Below are 20422 nucleotides of genomic sequence, written 5' to 3'. Positions count from 1 at the left end.
AGGTCCTGAAGAACGTCAGGGGCAGGGAGAGAAACTCTAGGTGTAGGCTGAACCTGATGGTCGACCTGACCCAGGCATCTGATGTTATCCGATCCCATCTGTCCGCGAAGTGTTCCAGGCGGCCGCCTATGGAAGACTCGGGTTGGAGTCATTTCCCTTTGCGGAAGGGGCAGCCACACACCACCTCCCACGAAAGGGCCACCTGGACTGGCCCTGGAACCTATTCCTGTCCTGGTAATAAGGTCGCTGGATTTGTCTATCAGATCTGTAAGGTGAGAACCTACGTTGATGGAAATTAGACTCAGGAGCCTTGTAAGAAGGCCTACTGGGAAGGGCGAGTGTCCGGCTTCTTTGTGTTAGTAGGCAGGACCCTTTTCTTGTCTTTATTCTCTATGAGAATTGGGTCTAGACACTCACCAAAAAGAGTAGTGCCAGTATATGGGGCCGCTGCCATGTTCGATTTGGCTTATTGTCCATTTGCCAACTGTGGAGGCAGAGGAGCCATCTGGAAGTCACCGAGATAGCTAACGCTCAGGATGCATATTTGATGGAATCCAGAGTGGCGTCCGCCGAAAACTGCGTGGCAGCTATGATCTTCATGAGATCTTGTAGTAGACGCTCATCCTGAGGCAGGATGCGGTCCTGCAGTTGATGTAGCCACATGACAGTGGTGTGGTTGAAATAAGAGGCCGCTGCGGCAGATCTAATTGCCTAGGCCGAGGCAGTAAATTTCTTACGTAAGGTAAGCTCCGCACGTGTGTCCTCTGGTTTTAACTTGTCGGCTATGTCACCTGACACTACTGTGGAGGCCGTGGCTAAGGCAGCCACTGGGGTGTCTACAGTTGGCAACTGCAGGGCCTGGGAGAAGGTCTGCTCCATGTTGTAGAAGCAGCAGTTGTTACTCCCAGGGTTGGGAAGAGTAGGGGGACGCGCCCATTGTTTTTTGACTACCTCCAAAAATAGAGGACGGGCTGGGACCTCCTCCTTTTTAGTGGCAGTGTTAGAAAACATGGCCAGGTTGGGCTCTCTTGGCTGAGGAAGGCCAGGGTCCCCTGTGCCTATTTTAGTGGTCCTTCTTGCCTTATGTAATATGGTTTTAAACATAGGAGAGAAGAGACCAGGAAAGGCCAGAGGGTCAGGGGTGGTGGTGTCCTCATGCTCAGAAAATCCCATATCTTGATGTGCCTCTTCCCCCAAGACAGACCCCTCACTCACTAAGGAAGGAGAAGGGAGCCTAGGATTCTCTTGCCTGCGAGTAGAAGAGGGAAGTCTAGCATCAGAACGAGATCTGACCTCAGTTTGAGAAGAGGTGGCCCTTTGAGCTAGGCCAATGGCAATGCCTTTAGTGATGGCAGAAGATAAGGCATTTAATACTCTCAGGGAGGAGTTCCAGGTCATCAAGCTCATCCTCGGAAGGCCTGGAGAGCAAGGATGGCAGCTGGAAGGAAGCCATGAGATGAACCCTCTAATGGATCTCCTTGGTCTTCCTCAATCTCCCTTGGAGATGCAGGTGGGGAAGGGGAAACCTCCTGCCTGGATTGCCTACACAGCCTAGGAGGAGAGATAGAAGGAGAGAATGGACTAAAACCCCTGGGAAGAGAAGCCGATTGGTGGGAGCCTTGTCTAATTGGCAACGTGGATCTGGCAGGAGAGGAAGGCCTCACTGCCTGGGCTTGCTTCTCCGCCCTTGCTACTCTCTTTTCGAGGGCACATTGGCACCTGAGTTCATCCTGGACTGTTGCTCTGGAAGGGCGCTGGGCGGCAGAAGGTTTAGAGGCCGCCCTAGTCTTGGATCTATCCAAATCCCCTGCTCGTGTGTGATCCAGGGGCTCCTCTGGGGCTTGGGCTCTGTCAGGCCTAGGATCACCCATGTCACTCACGTGGCCTTGTTGAAAAGAAGGCTGTGGCCGACTAAGATGCCTGGCGGAATCACAGCCTCGCGGGAGCTGCAGGAGGTACAAGATGACCAATGCTGCCCGCCGGCCTCGATTTATGGCTGCGATGCAGGCCCGAGCCTCAAAATGGCCACCTCCACGTGCACGCCCAAAAATGGCCGCTGGAGGCTCGAGTGGCTCGCTGAAGCTTTGTTTCGGCTTGGGTAGCTGGCCCCAGCGTGATTTGCAACAGCATGGCTCCTTTCTTCAAGCCACGGCTCAGCTGAGAAGCCACGGCTCGCCTTTGAGGTCACGGCGCCGAGGGAAGCTCGCATGCTGATTTTCAAGCTGCTAGAGCTGCCGCGGTTTTTCTTCAGGCGCGGCTTGCCGAATGGAAGGGCGGCCGCGCCACGCTGGATCACTCTTCAAACGCCTCCCGCGGAGCTGCAAGGACAGAGCCTGTCACCCCCGCTGGCCTGGGGACCGGACAGAGCTCTCAAGCCCTGGGCAGGATTGAGAAGTCCGGGCAGATATTCCCCAGCACGGAGGCAAGCCGGAAACCCGGTCTCGTAGGGCAGCAGCTCAATTGTAATTTAGTTGAATTTTAGGTAAGCCAATTAGTCAAACTAATCCAGAATTGAGAAATCTTAAACAAATATTTCCTCAAGGCAACCAAAACCAGTGTTTGGACCAAAGACTGAGGGGAAACTGGGAACCAACAAGAAATGACGAAGCATAAAATAAATTTCCCTCAGTCTCTGGACCAATCAGGCTTTGGTGATATCCCAGCAGTGACCCCTCCCTCAATTCTACTGGTGAACTTCACTGCATCGCTGAAAGCAAAAGGATTTTTTTTTTTTGTGCTAAATCTTATCAGTGGGCATTTGGGGGGAAAAATAAAACTATAGTGCTGCAGGTGATTTTTTTTTTAGTTTTGATTTTATTTTAGTTTAAACAAATTTCCTATATTTTAAAAGCCCAAAGCATCAATCAGCTTTAAAAACATTGAAATTTTGTACTCTTTGCATAATTAGTTTAGTTTTTGCTTTGGGCAACATTTTAATTACTCTTTCAACTGTTTAAAGCAATGTCATTATAGTTTGCATAAATATATAAAATGCCTCCCACCTTAAGTTTAAACTTGCTACCCTGAAAATATGAATTTGTGAAAAGAAATGCTTAACGAGAGGGGGAAAAATGTTAGTCAGAGTGCCAAGCGCCTCTGTCCTCTCAGGTGCTGCCTTTTGTGTCGACTAAGAGTACAAAGAACTCTCTATTACATGAAATAGAGTAGCTTCTTCATAAAAAGAAATTGACATTTATTAGCCTTGCCACTCACTTGATGACTCTGCATTTCTTGTTGGCAGCTGCGCAAGGATAATAGAAATAGAAAGAGTTCATTACTGTAGTAATGAAATTTCAACTACTGTTTAGATAAGGTTGCATATGGTACTTACATTACTTTCATAACTTGTCACCAAACCTTACCAAAGGCTTACTTCTGTAGTGATACTGTGCATTACTGAATTTTATATCTATAAATTCATACATACTAAACATAATATTTAATAGCAAATTGGGAATAAGTTAGGTTACAAAAATTCTACAAGCACCTCACTTTTGATTATAATGTTCTCATTTGTTCATTCTTTTGGCAAGCAACTGCACATATAAAAAACAAAACCCAAGCTAAAACTGTCTTTATAAAGTAGGCGGGATGTGCAGCATTCTTAAGCATTTAGCCTAACCACCACCCCCCATCCAAATGCACAGGCACCACTTCTTTCAAAGATTATTTTAGTGCCTCAGTACTTCTCAATTAACTGTAGTGTACATGAATGGAAAGGTATAGATATGCTTATTTTTCTGACATGAAAGTGGGTGTTGTTGTTTTTTCCATTGGTGCATAGCATAGTTCAAAACAGATTTAGCTTTTGAATTCAACTTTCCTTGTATGCCAATTAAGAACACAGAAACTGTATAGCAAAACAAGCCTGGAAATTTAAATTTATAAATATGCTTTTTGAATTTTCCAAGAGGAAAATAATAAAATTCTATAAATATCTCCAAAGCCATTGCCAAACTATTTATACAAAGTAAGTCGAGCTAAAAGCTATGAACTATTTTATACAGGAAATATATGAGATAGTCTATACTAAAAAGATTTGCTCACCAAACTGGCTGTATTGTCGGTAGCAACTCACCCCTGGGCATACTGAATATTTAAAAGGTGTCTACAATTGTTTGACTGGTTGATTATGATCCATCAAGTCGCTTTTGACTCTTAGTAACCAAAGGTATCTGTACTTATGCTATAATAGCATATTTCTAAGAATACAAAAGAGACTTTCCATAATCCAGGATTAGATATATGAATTTAAAATATGTTTATCTTCTTGGCCCAAATCGATGTATCTTCTAGCTATCAAAATAAGAACAAGATCTGTATAAACAGTGTGTTGTCTGGTTATAATTTGTTGGAGCAATCAACATCATCATCATAGTAATAATGTTCCTTAATAGTAGTCCTATAATAACAGTATTTTCCCATCATAATACTTATTAGTTAATTACTTATTAGTTAATACTAATTCATATTAATAGTAAACATGTGATAATTCTCTCAAAGTAAAATTAGTTCTTCTCTTATACTTTAAAACATTCTAACTTCTGTTTCTGTTAGTTAATCATTGATAAAACAAATCCCATATTTCAAAATACTCTGTGTCTTCCTTCTCTTTAATTTCAAGTGTTAGTCTGTCCATTTCTGCACATTCTGTTTATATAGATATTGAAACTGTTGCTTTCTTTATGTAGCAATTTTTTAAAAAAAAACTTGAAAAAAGAAGACAATCTGCAATCTCAATAATGCCTTTTTTTTAAAAAAAAAATCCTGCACTGCTGAAGCTTAGTAGCAAAGTAATAAAAACTGGAAGCACTTTTTTTTACATTAAGAATTATTAATATTTTAAATCTTAAAATGTAAAACCATAAGATAATTCTACTTCATGTTTTGGATATAAGATATAAGTCTGTATTATCCAAACCATTTCTCTCAGAAAAACTCAGAAAAGTGCCGTTTTCTCAATGTGTCACATTATACCACTTTCTTCTGCATACAAAGACAACTAGATTTCCAATAAATTTCCAACTTTTTAATGTATCTCTGAACATCTGACCTCCTAATAAAGATCAGTTGACACTAAATTCTTTCCTATCATTGTACAATATGAAACATCATACCCATTCTGTTTCTTTATTTAACCTTTCTTTGACCCTGAAAATGCATTATCTTTATTGGCACAAGTATGTAGATTTGAGAATTTTTGGCAAGACATTTTGGCAAAGATTTGTTGAAAATTGAAGTACAGTTACAAATAGATGCTAACACAACCTTACTGTCCCCCTCAGACTCTAAATATTTCTTACGAGACATGGTTTCACTTTTCTAAACTCATGCATTAGCCAGATATGTCATACTTTACTGTTTATCTGAAAAATTTGATCTTAATAAAAATCTGCCTAGGACTGAACTCTCTCAGGAGAAACAGACCCTGTTCTTTAAATTCCAGGAAATTTACATTTAGTATGGATCCATGAAAGGAATCCAAATCAAACTTGACTAGAGATACAGGTTATCAGTAAGTAGCCATAAGATTGCAATTTTTTAAAAAAAAAAAAACCTGGCCTTGAGGATGTTAGTCTTTCTTTTTTCACTACAGCATACCTTGTCTCTCCACTAATTTGGAAAGAAAAGTTATATCCTCCTGAAGCATACTCTTGTATACTGTTACCATTACTTCACTTCCAATACACACCTCAAAAAAAACATGAAAGCGCAGTGACATATGATGCTTGATCAAAGGTAAGGAAATACAACTGATGCTTTGTCACCATGAACAGCCCAGTAAAATCAGAAAGCAGTAATGATGTCCAAAACTAAATGGAATCCTTACAAAGATGTAAAAGGAGAAACTTCCATCCCTGCCCCAAGACCCTGAAAAAGGACAAAGCTACATCACAAGTAACATCATTCCAAATCAAATGCAATGGAAAAACATTACAATCAATTGGGCCAATAAGTTATTGCTTCTTGTAACGCCAAATTACATTTCACCCCAAAAGTGAAAGGCCTATTGTTCCTTGTAGTATGTACTCTGAACATGTATTTTTGATTTAGGATTTTAATCTGGCTTTCATTCAGGAGCAAAAAGCAGGTATGTTCTACCCTTTCCTCTTATTTTTCCCCACCTCAAAAAGCCTGTGAGGTAAATCAGGATGAAAGACAGTGACTTCCCCAAATTCTCTTAATGAACTAGAACCAGGTTTCTCTTCTTCCTCTCCAACACTTTAATCACAACATCACATCTTCCATGATTTGAAAATGGGCTGGTAGATTTGACACAGCACTACATTAAGTTTGTATATCCTTTGAACCCTCAGTCTTCTAGCTAGCCATACTAGGATTCCAGCAATTTTCCCTCTAATTTTAAGTATCAAACACATAAAGTAAAATAAATACTTACCACTAAATCCCAGTTATTTTGTTCAAGTAAGGTGATAGCTTCATCAATATTTTCTATTCCAGTACATGCCTAAAATAATAAAGAATGACAAAGTTTCAGCTGAAAAGAATCTGCCAAAAATAATAATTTGTTAAAAATCCTACAAATTAAAAACTGCATTCAGCAGTATCCCAGCCTCTTGATATCTAGACATCTTTTTTTCTCAGAATTTTTTTATTTTTTTATTCTCTTACATACCATTTTAAGTATACATTCACATAATTGTTATCCTTCTTTACATTTGTCATTCTTATACATTTATTATTTCATTTAATAGGTTATAATATACAGTTTGGGTTGTTTTGTTTACCATTCCTTACTCCTGTTGTAACACCACCTTATTTTCCCTTTCTTTTCTCCCTCCCTCCCTTCTCTACTTTCTTCCTTCCTCCTCTCCTTTCCCTTCCTTCTTCCCTTCCCTTTCCCCTACTCCTATTCTTCCTCTTCACCTTCCTACCCTCTCTCCTTCTCTTCCTCTCCCTTCCATCCTCCTCTCCTTACCTCTTTCTTCTTTCCCCCATCTTCCTTTCATTCTCTCTTCCCCTCTCTCTTTCTTTTCTATTATTGTAGGTGTCTCTTTCAGGTCTCAGTTTATGTTTCCTTGGGATGGTATTTCCGCAAACCCAAATATAATTTGATATCATTTCTTATTCCCTTACCTTCGCTAATCTATCCTAACTATATTCTCCCCCCCACCTTATGTCTCGCTCTTGGATATATACTTATATATTTAATATTTTCTTTTCTGTTTTCCCCTTCTTCCCCCCCCCCTTTCCCATTTAACAGTGCATTGTCTGGGTAGACATCTTAAGACATAAACATAGATTAAATGTAGGAGAGTCTATTGTATCAGTTCAGAAAATTTGGACATCAGCTGGTAAACCAAGAATTATCAAACTTGTAGTTCATCTTATTAATCAAATGGCTAGCTTTAATATATTACAGTATTATAGCTATACAATAGTACAGCAATATATAAGTCTTCCTATTTGCAAAAGATTGAATAAATAGTCAAGCAATTCCCATTTTATTATGAGCAAAAGATCTCTACCCTGTCATATTCAGCAAGTTCCTTAAGCCAAATATATATTCAGTTAATAGGTATGACTCATCACAGCTTATTCCATAAATATAGCTATAACCATTATACCGAGTGTTAACTTTGTTTGCATGCAAGATATCCTAAATTCAGCTGTTTTGATATTCCAAGTAAAAGGAGGACCATCATATTTTTAACTATTTTCATATCTATATTCTCACATATAAAGTATTCAAGGCAAAGTATAAAAACAATGAAAGAGGAAATAAAAATCATCACAAATAGGAAAGCCATCCTCCTAGATATTTGTATGATGTACAATACAGAAAATGGTATATTGCTATATTATTCCATGTCAAACTAATTATGAAAGAAAACATATGTTTGCATTATTCTGTAAACAGGTAGCTTTTGACTGATGACCACAATTGGGGCCTAAAGACACCATTCCATGTTGTCGATGGTCGTCCGGCTCAGCCACAGTGTCCACTCCCGAGATGTGGTCTGCTCGTAGAGAGGCCAGATGACGTTCGGCCCACCTCCCTAGCATCTCTGCTTCTGCCATGAGGGTCTTGGACCTGGTGCCCCCCTGGAGGTTTATGTGGGCCTTCGCTGCTATATTGTCTGTAAGTAGCAACACATGGCGGCCCACAATGTCCCTGCGAAAATGGCGCAAGGCTAACCTGGCCACCTGTAGCTCTAACAGGTTTATGCTGTGCAGCCTCTCTCTGTGACCACTTGCCTTGAGTCACTTGCTCCTGAAAGTGAGCCCCCCATCCTTGGAGACTTCCATCGATCGTGACTACCAGCCGGTCTGGTTCTCTGAAGAGGCAACCCTTCGTCACTGCCCATGATTCCCACCACTGAAGGGACTGTTTTACCTTCAGGGGTAGCTTGACACGCCTGGGAGAGTTGCTGGCCTTTGCCCTCTGGATGGGAAGGAGGAACCATTGTAGTTTGTGTGCGTGTAGACATGCCCATGGAACTATGTTTATGCAAGAAATCATAAGTCCCAGAAGTTGAGACAGTGACATGATGGACGCCAGCTGGTTCACTCTCACAGTCCGTGCATGGGTTGTGAGGTTGCGTCTGCGGTCCGGAGACAGGAACACTTGGCAACATTTTGAGTCTATTAACACACCTAGATGTAATATGCGGGTGGATGGCGTTAGCTGACTCTTTTCCCGGTTCACCGAGAACCCGTGATGTTGTAGAGTGGAGATGGTATGTTGAACATCTCTGATGTTCGGAGGACGCTAATTAAATCAAGATGTTGTCCAGGTAGCAGATTAGCCATATTGGACGGGAGCGCAGGTGGGCTGCTACCGCCGCCAATCTTTGTAAAGGTCCTCGGTGAGGACCACAGGCTGAACGGGAGAGCCCTATATTGGTAGTGCCTGCCATCGTAGTGAAACCTGAGGAACCTCCTGTGAGACCTGCAGATGGGGATGTGCAGGTATGCTTCCTTCAGGTCTATAGAGGTCAATCTGTTCCCTCATCTGATGCAATCCAGGATGGTCTATAGGGATTGCATCTTGAAACGCTTGTAGGCCAGATGTCGATTTAGAGCTTTGAGGTCCAAGATGGCCCTCCACCCCCCGGAGCCTTTGGGGACAAGGAATAGAATGGTGTAGAACCCCTTCTTTTCTTGCTCTACGGGAACTGGCTCTATGGCATTTATCTGTAGGAGATGTTGCATCTCCGCCTGCATGCGTTCCCTCTTGGGAAGGGATGTGGGGACGGGACACCAGACAAAGGTCCTCGGGGGAAAGGATAGAAACTCCAGGGTTAAGACCTGCCTCACTGTGTTGAGGACCCACACGTCCATGGAGATCAACTCGCAACGGGCGGCGTATAGTTGGAGACGACCGCCTATGGGAGGATCCCGTTGGTGGTCATTTGGACCTGCAGTAGGAGCAGTTGTTGGAACCGCAACGAAAGGGGCGCCAAAAGGACTGTTGTTGCTGGCAGCCCTTGTCCCTGAAATTCATTCTATCTTGTCCACGGTCATTGGTCTGGGGATAGGATCTCTGATAAGAGATTCCCCCACCTGAGGAATCAGTCCCTCGAAAGGGCTGCCTCCGAAAGAATGAACCCCCCCCCCTTATCTGGATTCTTAGTGGTGGTAGGAAGTACTTTTCTCTTATCCTTGGTTTCAATTAAGAATTTTTCCAAGGGTTCCCCAAACAATTGGCAGCCCTTGAAGGGGGTGGAGGCTAACTTCCATTTTGACTTCATGTCCACCTGCCAGTGACAGAGCCATAGCAGACGGTGTGAAGTCACATTAGAGGCTAATGCCCGGGAGGCAAACTTGACTACATTGACTGAAGTGTCAGCTGAATATTCTATAGCAGCAATGATCTTATTAAGGTCATGCCTCCACCTGGACCCTGCTGAAGGGGGATGCGCTCTCAATTGCCTCAGCCACAGTAGCGAAGCTCTAGTAAAAAATGACGCTGAGGAAGAAGCCCTGATAGACCAAGGGTTCGCTGTTTAAGAGCGATCACGTGTTCTGACCCTCATCGCCTTTCTCGCACCCCCAGGTGCTTGGGATCACAGGTCTCTGGATGGTGTCGCTTAACACCAGGTCTGTGGTACATAAGGCTCCCCTTATTTACAACCTCATACAAGAGGGTAGAGCGGACCTGGCGTGTATTACGGAGACCTGGTTGGGCCATGAGGGGGGTGTTCCCCTTAATGAATTATGCCCACCAGGCTTCTGGGCATTTCACCAGGGCAGGGGCGGGGGGATAGTGGTGGTTATTAGGGATAGTCTCGGACCTCAGGAGGTCACTGTGCCTCAGATAGGCAGGTGTGAGTCCCTTTTTGTGAAATGGGGCCTTAGAGTTCAGGTGGGCCTTTTTATTACGTACCTGTCTCCCTGCTACATTTCATCGCCCTGCCAGAGCTGCTGGATATGTTAGCCGGATTGGTGGTTGATTTCCCCAGGCTTATGATCCTGGGGGATTTCAATCTGCCTTCCATTGGCGAGACATCCGAGTCATCTTGGGAGTTCATGGCTTCCATGATGGCTATGGACCTAACTCAGTTATTTAGGACCCCACCCATAACAGGGGACACATGCTCGACCTGATTTTTGTCTCTGGGCAGTGGATGAATGATCTAGATTTAGGAGATATTTCTATCCAACCCTTGTCATGGTCTGATCATTTCCTCATCAGGCTTCACTTCCATACTGTTATCCCTCGCCACAGGGAGGCAGAACCAACTAGATGGTTCCGCCCAGGCGCCTGATGGACCCTAAAAGGTTCCTGATGGAGCTTGGGACTTTTCCTGAATCCCTTGCTCACAGCTCAACCGAAGCCCTAGTGGAAGCCTGGGATAGGGCGGCCACTGGGGCCTTGGATCGCGTTGTACCTTTGCGGCTTCTGACCCGGTGTCGATCCCGGGTAGCTCCCTGGTTTACTGAGGAGCTCCGGAAGATGAAACGCCAGAAAAGATGCCTAGAGTGGTTGGAGGGCCAGCCGGTCCGAATCTGATGGAACACTAGTAAGAATTCATATTAAATCCTACTTAGTGGCGATAAAAGTGGCAAAACGGCAACATTTTTCCGCTCTTATCGCATCCACAGATAACTGCCCAGTCGCCCTGTTTAGGGTGACCTGCTCCTTACTTAACCAAGGAACTGGGAAAGACCCCTTGCAGGGTAGGGCTGAAGAATTTGTTCAGTATCTGCAGGATAAAATCGCTCAGATCCGGACAGGCTTGGACTCTGACTGGGTAGATTCAGGCGAGTCGACGGGGATGAATCTTGTGGAGACTATCTTGGATGAGTTTGACCCTGTGACCCCTGAGGCATGGAGAGTATTATGGGGGGACTCAGTTCTGCCATTTGTGTGCTGGACCTGTGTCCCTGTTAGTTAGTTTCGGCTTCCCGGGAGGTGACACGAGGCTGGCTCCAGGCAATTACCAACGCTTCATTGAGAGAGGGGTTCTTTCCCACCGCCTTGAAGGAGGCGGTGGTGAGGCCCCTCCTTAAGAAGCCTTCTCTGGACTCAACTTCTTTAGCCAACTATCGTCCGGTCTCCAACCTTAACTTTGTAGCAAAGGTTCCCCAGTACCTGGATGAAACTGCCTTCCTGGATCCGTTTCAGTCGGGTTTCAGGCCTGGGTACAGCACGGAGACGGCATTGGTCATGTTGGTTGATGATCTCTGGCGGGCCCGGGACAGGGGCTGCTCCTCTGTCCTGGTTCTATTAGACCTCTCGACGGCTTTCGATACCATTGACCATGGTATCTACTGTGACGACTCGGGGGGTTGGGAGTGGGGGGCACCGTTTTACGGTGGTTCTCCTCCTACCTGTCGGATTGGTCGCAGTTTATGTTGACTGGAGGACAGGGACCAACCCTGAGGCGCGTCACTTGTGGGGTGCTCCAGGGGTCAGTTCTCTCACCCCTCCTGTTCAACATATATATGAAACCCTGGGCGAGATCATCTGTGGTTTGGGGGTACAGTATCATCAATATGCTGATGATATCCAACTTTTCATCTCTACCCCAAACCACCCAAACGATGCCCTCGACATGATGTCCTGATGCCTGGAGGCTGTGCGGATCTGGATGGGGAGGAACAGGCTCAAGCTCAATCCCTCCAAGACTGAGTGGCTGTGGTTTCTGTCATCCCGATTTGTGCATCTTGTTCCATCTTTGATGATAGGGGGAGAAGTTTTAGCCCCCTCAGAGAGGGCCCACAATCTAGGAGTCCTCCTGGATATGCGGCTTAGTTTAGAAGAACAACTGACGGCCGTGACTTTTACCAGGTTCACATGGTATGTCAGTTGCGCCCCTTCCTGGATCAGGATGCTCTGTGCACAGTCACTCATGCCCTCGTCCTTTCTCGTCTGGGCTACTGCAACGCTCTCTACATGGGGCTGCCCTTGAAGAGCACCCGGAGGCTTCAGCTGGTCCAGAATGCGGCCGCGAGGGTTATCATGGGGGTACCTAGGTGCTCCCATGTTACACCCCTTTTAGGCGGCCTGCACTGTTTGCCGGTTGTTTTCCAGGTGCGATTCAAGGTACTAATTATGACCTTTAAAGCACTCCATGGCTTAGGCCCAGGGTACCTGCGAGACCACTTACTGTCACCAGTAGCCTCCCACCGTCCTGTGCGATCCCACAGAGTTGGCCTCCTCAGGGTGCCATCGGCCAGTGTCGGCTAGCAACCCCCAGAGGGAGAGCCTTCTCTGTGGGAGCGCCTTCCCTCTGGAATGAGCTGGAATGAGCTTCGCATAATCCCCGACCTCCAGTCCTTCCGACACGCCCCCCAAAAGTTAGCTTTTCCAGCAAGCCGGTCTGGCTTGAACAGAATAAAATAAATGATTAATTTAATTGTTAATTTTAATCTAATTTTTAAATTTTTATTGTTAATATTAATTGGGTTTGATTTTGGATACTTTATCTAATTTCCTTTTTAACTTTTGTAATATGTTTTTTTTTATGTTGTATGCCGCCCTGAGTCCTTTGGGAGAAGGGCGGCATATAAATCCAATAAACAAACAAACAAGCGGCTGCTTGGTGGGTCTTGTGGCAGGCTTTCTCTGCCTTTTTGTCTTTGCCTTTGAGACCCTCAAGGAGGTCAGCCGGAGGGACAGAATTAGAAGTAAGGGAGATGATTGGGGTATCCACCTGTGGCAGTTGCAACAGTTCGTCTAGTTTGTTTTCCACAGAGTAAAGATTTTTGTCTACCTCACTGGACTGGCGCTGAATCACATTGACAAACATACCCGGCACTGGAACTAGTTCCTTGCCGGGGTGGTCTCATCAAAAAGCCTCTCCTTCGGATCTTGAGATACAGAGGGGGTAGTGGTCCCTTGGGTAGTAATACCCAATTGGGTGGAAGCTTTAGCCTTATGCAATATCGACTTAAATATGGAAGGGCGGAATAAGCCAGTAGAGGCAGGTTTTTCAGGAGGATTATTATCATTCTCTGAAAATTCCTGCTCCTCTGCATTGTCCTCCTCCAGGACGGATTCCTCTGTAGCAATAAAGGTGCCTGGAGAAGGAGGACCTTGTACCTGATCCCCTTGGACAGTTTTCTGGGTAGTCTTGGCAGAAGTAGCTCTGGAGGCCTGGAGCTTCTTTCGAATACCAGCCTTGATGCCCCTCTCAATGGCCTGCTCAATTGCCTTTTGCATCTCAGAGGACAGGTTGGGACCCTGATCCTCAAGGGGCCTTGATGTCCCTGGCCCTTCCCTGCCAGCCTGTTGAGAGGAAACCAGATCTTCCTCAACAATTGAGCAGTCAAATGGACATATTTCTTCCTGGATGGAAGAAGACTCTGGGTACCCCAGGGAAGCTGCAGGTGAAGAAGCCTGAAATCCCTCTTCTAGTACTGGGGGAGAATTGCCCTCCCTTGGAGAATCCTGGGGAAAAAAACCTCCTGAGGCTGGGGCAAGGGACTAGGATCCCTAGATGGCTGTCCAGATGAAAGGGACAGTCTTCGGGCCCTTTCAAAGGTCTTTTCTAAAGCCCCATGCCTGCGGGCCTCAGCCTTGGATAAGGCCTTGCCACCTCTGGGGTTAGGGGTCCCCCTCCCTTTGGTGCCCTTTTTGCCCTTTTCCACCTCAGGTGGATCTGGCCTACTGCGTTTCGATGAGGGTTCTGGATGGTCCTCTGGCGCCCTCTTGCCTCTCGCAGCCATGATGTCTTCAGCTGGAGTCTTCAACGCTGCAAACAGTAGGCCTGGCACCGGCGCGAGTTAACAGAACCTGCGCGCCTCGCAGATGTGTCCCGAGGGCCAAAACTCTCCTCAGCCGCCCGATTTAGGTCTTCTTGGAGGAGGAAGCCTTGCCAGCGCCCCGAACGAAGGCTAAGAACTCCCCCCCCAGCGATCTGTTGGCTAGGAGGAAAAGCACGGCAAACTGCAACGCCAGAGTTCCAAAGCGCGCCAAAACCGCTTCAAAATGGCCACCACGCTTCTTCGGGCAAAAAGGGAGCTGTCAGACGCAATCCGAAGCCTCCGACAAGGTGTCCGGGCAAAGAAGAATCAATTGACAGCCGGGGGGGGAAGGAAGCCTCCTGCTGCCCCCGTGCTCACCAGCCGCCTCTGGACAAGCGCCCCAACGAACCTAGGCTCCGTTAGTTACGAAGAGCCGAGAATCCCCGAAGTCCTCCCAGCAGTATAATAGCAACGGTGTTTTAAAAGGAAATTTTCTTCCTGACTATGACGAATACAAAAATAAGAAAATCTCTAACTAATTAGGAGTCCCAGTCTATTCACCCAAAAACTGAGGAACTCCCCAAAAACGTGTCCGAACTGGGCTGGACTGAGTTTTTGAACTGGTCCTCAATGAGGAGAGGAGGCATGGCTAAGAAAATCAACTCAGTCCTTGGACGAATAGACTGAATTTAACCCATGCTTGGACTCTCCAAGCAGCGCACAGGAGAAACATGCTTTCTTCTTGATCCACATATAAAAACAGATGTATGTTCAAGCTCAATGAAAAATCCAGATGGCAGACAGCTGTAGTTCTGTTTCTAAATTCTATCCCAGCTTTTTGAACACTTTTCAGCATCAAAATCTAAGCAAGCGATTGAACAAGCGAACAAGAACATTTATATATACTCATTTATATTTACTCATGTATTCAGAGTGCATCGGTAATGTATGTTATATATACTTCTTAATGGCAGAACATAAAATCATAGCGCTGGAAGGGGCCTCAGGGATCTTCTAGTCCAAGCCATTGCTCAAGGCAGGAGACCTTATATCATCAATGATAAATGGCTGTCCAGTCTATTTTTGAAAACTTCCAGTAATGAAGCACCTACAACTCTGGGAGGCAAACTATTCCACTGATTAATTGTACTGTCAGGAAATGTCTCTTTACTTCTAGGTTAGATCTTTGTTTAACAAGCTTCCACATATTACTTCTTGTCCTGCCCTTTGGTGTTTTGGAGAATAAATCAACTGCTTCTTTTCTGTCACAGCCCCTGGAGTACAGGAAAAGAGTTATCATGTTCCCTCTAATTATACTTTGATAGGCTAGGTGTACTTAGTTCCTTCTTCCACACACCCCTGCAAAGGTTTCGCTAAGCTGCTTGTACCCAAAAGGGCCTGTGTCACCTGAAACATGGTAACAGGATGGAAATACCCAGAAAAGTACTGATACTTCATCACCCTTATCACCATGAGGTCAGGCCTTAAGGCCTTAATCACAGCTCTCACCTGTGTCCAGTCGAGTTTGTCTCTAAGCATCTCTTCTGTTGCTTCAATTCCCTTAGCTCTTTTGTAAATCACAGGGAATGACGGCTCATGAGAGGAGAAAGGATGCATAGGCAAGATCCAATTCAAACCTGCCTTCTTATTCCAAGTGGTAACCAAGACTTTAGATGGACCATGCAACAGACCAGCAAGAACGATCCCCAGCTCCTGCTGAAACCCATCCAATTCCTTTAGTCACCAAAGGCAGCCCAATCTAGCCAAGCCTCCCTTAGCGGTTAGTGGGACCATGAAATCCAATGGTATAGTAATAGAATGTGATCTAACCGTGACAAGGGGAGCACCAAAATCTCTCCCAATTTGAGATCACAGAGTGACTGTTCTGACAGGAACACCAGATTCGGTGTATGACTACCGTCCTTTATCCACCTCTGCATGACCTGGACAGGCTTGTGGCCATCATTGTGGCCATGAACCCCTGAACTGCTTCCAACTCAGAGAAGGAAGATTGAAGTTTCTGAAGATGACGAGTCTGGGGAACTCCACAGCCAACCTGGAAATGGAGTCAAGGAGCTCAGGCAGGGAGCTTACAATGCAGCAGGGGGGCAATTCTAATATTACCTGGCAAGCAATACAGTAATCTTTTTCCAATCTACGAAGTATCACATGTAGGAAAACATGGTCTCCCCTATCCTATGCTCTGAAATCATATTTCATGATACCCTGCTATACATATTGACAAGAAAAAAAGACAAGAAAACATTCAAACGCTGCTGAGCTTTGGAAGTATTCTTATCAAAAGCCTTATCAAAGTTTGCTTCTCAAGTAAAGTTCTGGCATCCATAGCTCGAGAATAAAATAGATTTTTTTTTTCAACTCAACACACTAAGAAATAGTACTGCTAAATAGTCAAATTACTGATTTAAGAGAATGGTCAGAAAGGAAGCGGTTGGAAAAATTAATATTTTAAGTACTGTACTTGCCAATTCATCCTTTAAGTAGATTTGGCTACTTTCATAACAATCTATATTCACTGCGATACCTTACCATAATTATACAAGAGCAAAATATGTTATCTGCAGCACAATTTGTTTACTAGAATTCAGTTAGTTCTATTTCCCTTTCTGTAATCCCTTTCAGTGGTAGATTAGTCAGCCTGAAGCCAGCCTAATAAATGTAGAAGAAAGCAAGTTGTCTGAAAAGGGGGAGTGGCCCGAGACTATCCGGGTCAACTTTAGTACTCTTTGCAAAAAACAAAAACAAACTATTTTTCCTGCAGTTAACAAATCTGCAAAGGAAAAGAAGCATGGCATTCTTGTTAAAGCAAAGTCGCGTTAAAGCAAAGTAAACAAACACTTGATAACATGTTTTAATCTGTGCTCTAAATATGCATATACCTACATAGCGTAGAAGAATATATGTGCTAATCTGTGGAACCAAAAAATGCAAGACAAAATTCCTTACAAAATCAAGGATCAACGTATGAACTTCTGAACACAAATATGATGAAGCACAGTTCATACACTATGCTGAATCAGAGAAAAATTTGGTCCAGTGGTTAAATAGGTTAGAAACTGGGAGACTGTGAATTCTAGCCCCACAACCATGAAAATCAACTGGGTGATTCCAGTCTAGTCATGCTCTCTAAGGAGGAGGAGCCAAATCCACTTCACAAATTGTTGTTGTGGGAAAATAGGAGGAAGGAGTATCACGGGTATGTACAGTATGTTTACTGCCTTGAGTTGCATATAAAGTAATAAAGTAGAATAATTTTTTTTGAAAAGTTGAATACCATAGCAAAATCTGCAATGCTGCCTCCCTTTAAAAGCTAAGTAGCAAGAGTTGATTATAGTAGATAGCTAGTAAGTGAACACCAACTACCTATTGCCTTCCAATTTGTTTTTCCTCAAATTCGTTGTTTACTTCTCAAAATACTTCTCTATTTTTATGCAGCAATAAAGTCATGGATCCACACCTACCACTATAGAAAACATTTCTGAATGCTATTTTTTTTCTTTTTATGATCCTGTAAAATCCCTTTTGTTGGGGTGGAGTCGGGATGACTAAATAGAGCCAAGAGTTTATTGGTCGAATACCTTTTCTGATACCTGCACAAAGTTTGCAACAGATATTTTATGTTAGTGCTCTGATAGGGAAACATCTGTTACTCCCTAGGATTGAACTCTTAACCTTCCAAGTGGGAGATGAGCATCTTCACCTCCAGGCCCTTGCGCAGCTCTTTTTGAAGACTACATATTGCAAATATATGGACAGCCACTAGATGGCAGCAAAGAACTAGTTTTTTCTATTCATCTTTGCTGTTCCTAATTTTTTTTTGCAGCCCATACCTGATATGGCAATCTTTCAACAACAGGTGTAACATACAAAAATTATTAACTGAGCTGAATTACCTTTAAAAATCTCTTTATTAGCATTAATTTTCAAAGATAATTTAATAAACCTGAAATCAATAAATAAAAAAGCCAAATTCAAATGTCTATGCCTACACCAAAACACATGTGCTCAATCTAGACATATGTGTTCAGTTGAGACACCGAACTAGAAATACATGTTCTGGGCCACGTATTGTGGGGTAGTTCACCGGACAGTTATTCTTCCGGTTATTGGCACAGATATGTGCCCGACGGACCTGCTCTTCCTGTTTCTAGCGTGCCGCATGCACGAAGGCCAGCTGATCATCGTGCACACATACGCACCAGAAACCCAAAAGAGGAAGGGCGATGCCACATGTCCCAGGCAACATGGCTCCGTGTTGGGCACGTGTGCCATAGATTGATATATGAAACCCTGCGCGGAGCGGGGGGGGAGAGGGAACAAGAGATTCCAATAGAGGGTTGTTTGATTACAACGGTCGCGGGGAGGGGGGGATGCGAGGACAAGAGAAGATCACAAGGTCGGTTGGGAGACCGTGGTTGTTGGCTATGCCCGGTCGTCTGTACCAACCCCCGCAACCTAGGTGGCCAGGAACTACAGAGCCCGGGCCTACGGCTGATGCTTTGCAATGCAAGGTCCGTAACCAACAAGGCCCCCCTCATTAATGAGTTGATCTCTGAGGGGGAGCTAGACCTTGCAGGGATAACGGAAACCTGGTTGGGCCACGAGGGTGGTTTACCCCTCGTGGAAATGTGCCCACCAGGTTTCCGTGCATTCCATCAGCCTCGGGCCCTGGGTAAGGGTGGTGGGGTGGCGGTAGTTATACGGGAAGGTCTAGAGCCGAGGGAGTTCACTGTTCCTCAGATATCCGGGTGTGAGTCCCTTGGTGTGAAATGGGGCCCACGGAGGCAGTTGGGTTTGCTGATTGTATACTTGGCTCCTCGCTATACATCAGCAGCCCTGCCCGAGCTCCTCGAGCTGATCTCGGAGACGGCGGTTGAGATCCCCAGGCTCATGGTCATGGGAGATTTCAACCTGCCGTCGACGGGAGCAGCATCTGAGGTAGCTCGGGAGTTCATGGCTTCCATGACAGCCATGGGCCTGACCCAGTTAATTCAGGGCCCCACACACGAAGGAGGCCACACATTGGACCTTGTCTTTGTATCTGAGCAGTGGACGAGTGATCTGGGTAGAGGGGATTTTACTGTTACACCCCTGTCATGGTCAGATCACTCATGTCTCCGGCTTAACTTCCCTGGCGCTACCCCCCACCGCGAGGAGGCGGGACCAGACGGTCCACGCTGGTACCGCCCCAAGCGCCTGATGGAGCCGGATAGGTTCCAGACGGAGCTTGGGCCATTACCTGTAGCCCTGACCCGCGCTCGGTCGGAGGACCTAGCGGCCGCCTGGAATAGGGCGGCGGCTGGGGCCTTGGACCGGATTGCGCCTTTGCGACCTCTCCTGCGGCAGCGACCCACCCGGGCTCCTTGGTATACCGAGGAGCTGAGGGTGATGAAGCGTCACAGGAGACGTCTAGAGAGCAGGTGGAGGTCCTCACGCTCCGAATCTGATCGAACACAGGTAAGATCCTACTTGCGGACCTACCTGGTGGCATTAAGGGCGGCCAAACGTAGATATTGTGCCACCCTTATTGCGTCCGCGGATAACCGCCCTGCTGCCCTGTTTAGGGTGACCCGCTCCCTCTTGTCACAGGGGACGCAGGGGGCACCTTTACAGGGCAGAGCAGAGGAATTTGGGGAATATCTGCAGGACAAAGTCGCTCAGATCCGGAGCGGATGGGCCCCACTCAGTGGACCAGACGAGCCGCCAACAGCGAGTCTTGTGAGACCATCCTGGGAGGAGTTTGATTCTGTTGCCCCCGAGGATTTAGATAGGTTGCGTGGACGGCTGCGACCCACCACATGTTTAATGGACCCGTGTCCCTCCTGGTTGGTACTGGCATCTTGGGAGGTGACACGAGGCTGGCTTCTGGGCCTGGTGAATGCCTCATTGGGTGAGGGATCCTTACCAACCGCCTTGAAAGAGGCGGTGGTGAGGCCCTTACTTAAGAGGCCCTCACTCGACCCAATGGAGCTAGCTAACTATCGTCCAGTCTCCAACCTTCCGTTTCTAGCGAAGGTTGTTGAGAATGTGGTGGCCCAGCAGTTTCCACGACACCTTGACGAATCCGAGTATCTAGACTCACGCCAGTCCGGCTTCCGACCTGGGCACAGCACAGAGACAGCCTTGGTCGCGTTGGTTGATGATCTCTGGAGGGCCAGAGATAGAGGTTGCTCCTCTATCCTGGTCCTATTAGACCTCTCGGCGGCTTTTGATACCATCGACCATGGTATCCTATTGCGCCGGT

At 45.7% G+C, this 20422-nt stretch overlaps 1 protein-coding gene across 1 annotated transcript in view; it reads right to left on the bottom strand.

Moving 5' to 3' along the window:
• FAF1 (Fas associated factor 1) overlaps positions 1 to 20422 on the bottom strand; it is a 216736-nt gene that overhangs the window by 187295 nt on the left and 9019 nt on the right. Inside the window, exon 2 of the mRNA XM_081946742.1 lies at positions 6401 to 6469. Coding sequence (XP_081802868.1) covers positions 6401 to 6469 — 69 coding nt within the window. The remainder of the gene's footprint in view (positions 1 to 6400; positions 6470 to 20422) is intronic.

The sequence above is a fragment of the Natrix helvetica genome, assembly GCF_964273705.1.
Source record: "Natrix helvetica genome assembly, chromosome: 3".
NCBI lineage: Eukaryota > Metazoa > Chordata > Lepidosauria > Squamata > Natricidae > Natrix > Natrix helvetica.
Note: the sequence above shows the minus strand (reverse complement) of the source record. Positions and strands in the feature narration are given on the sequence as shown.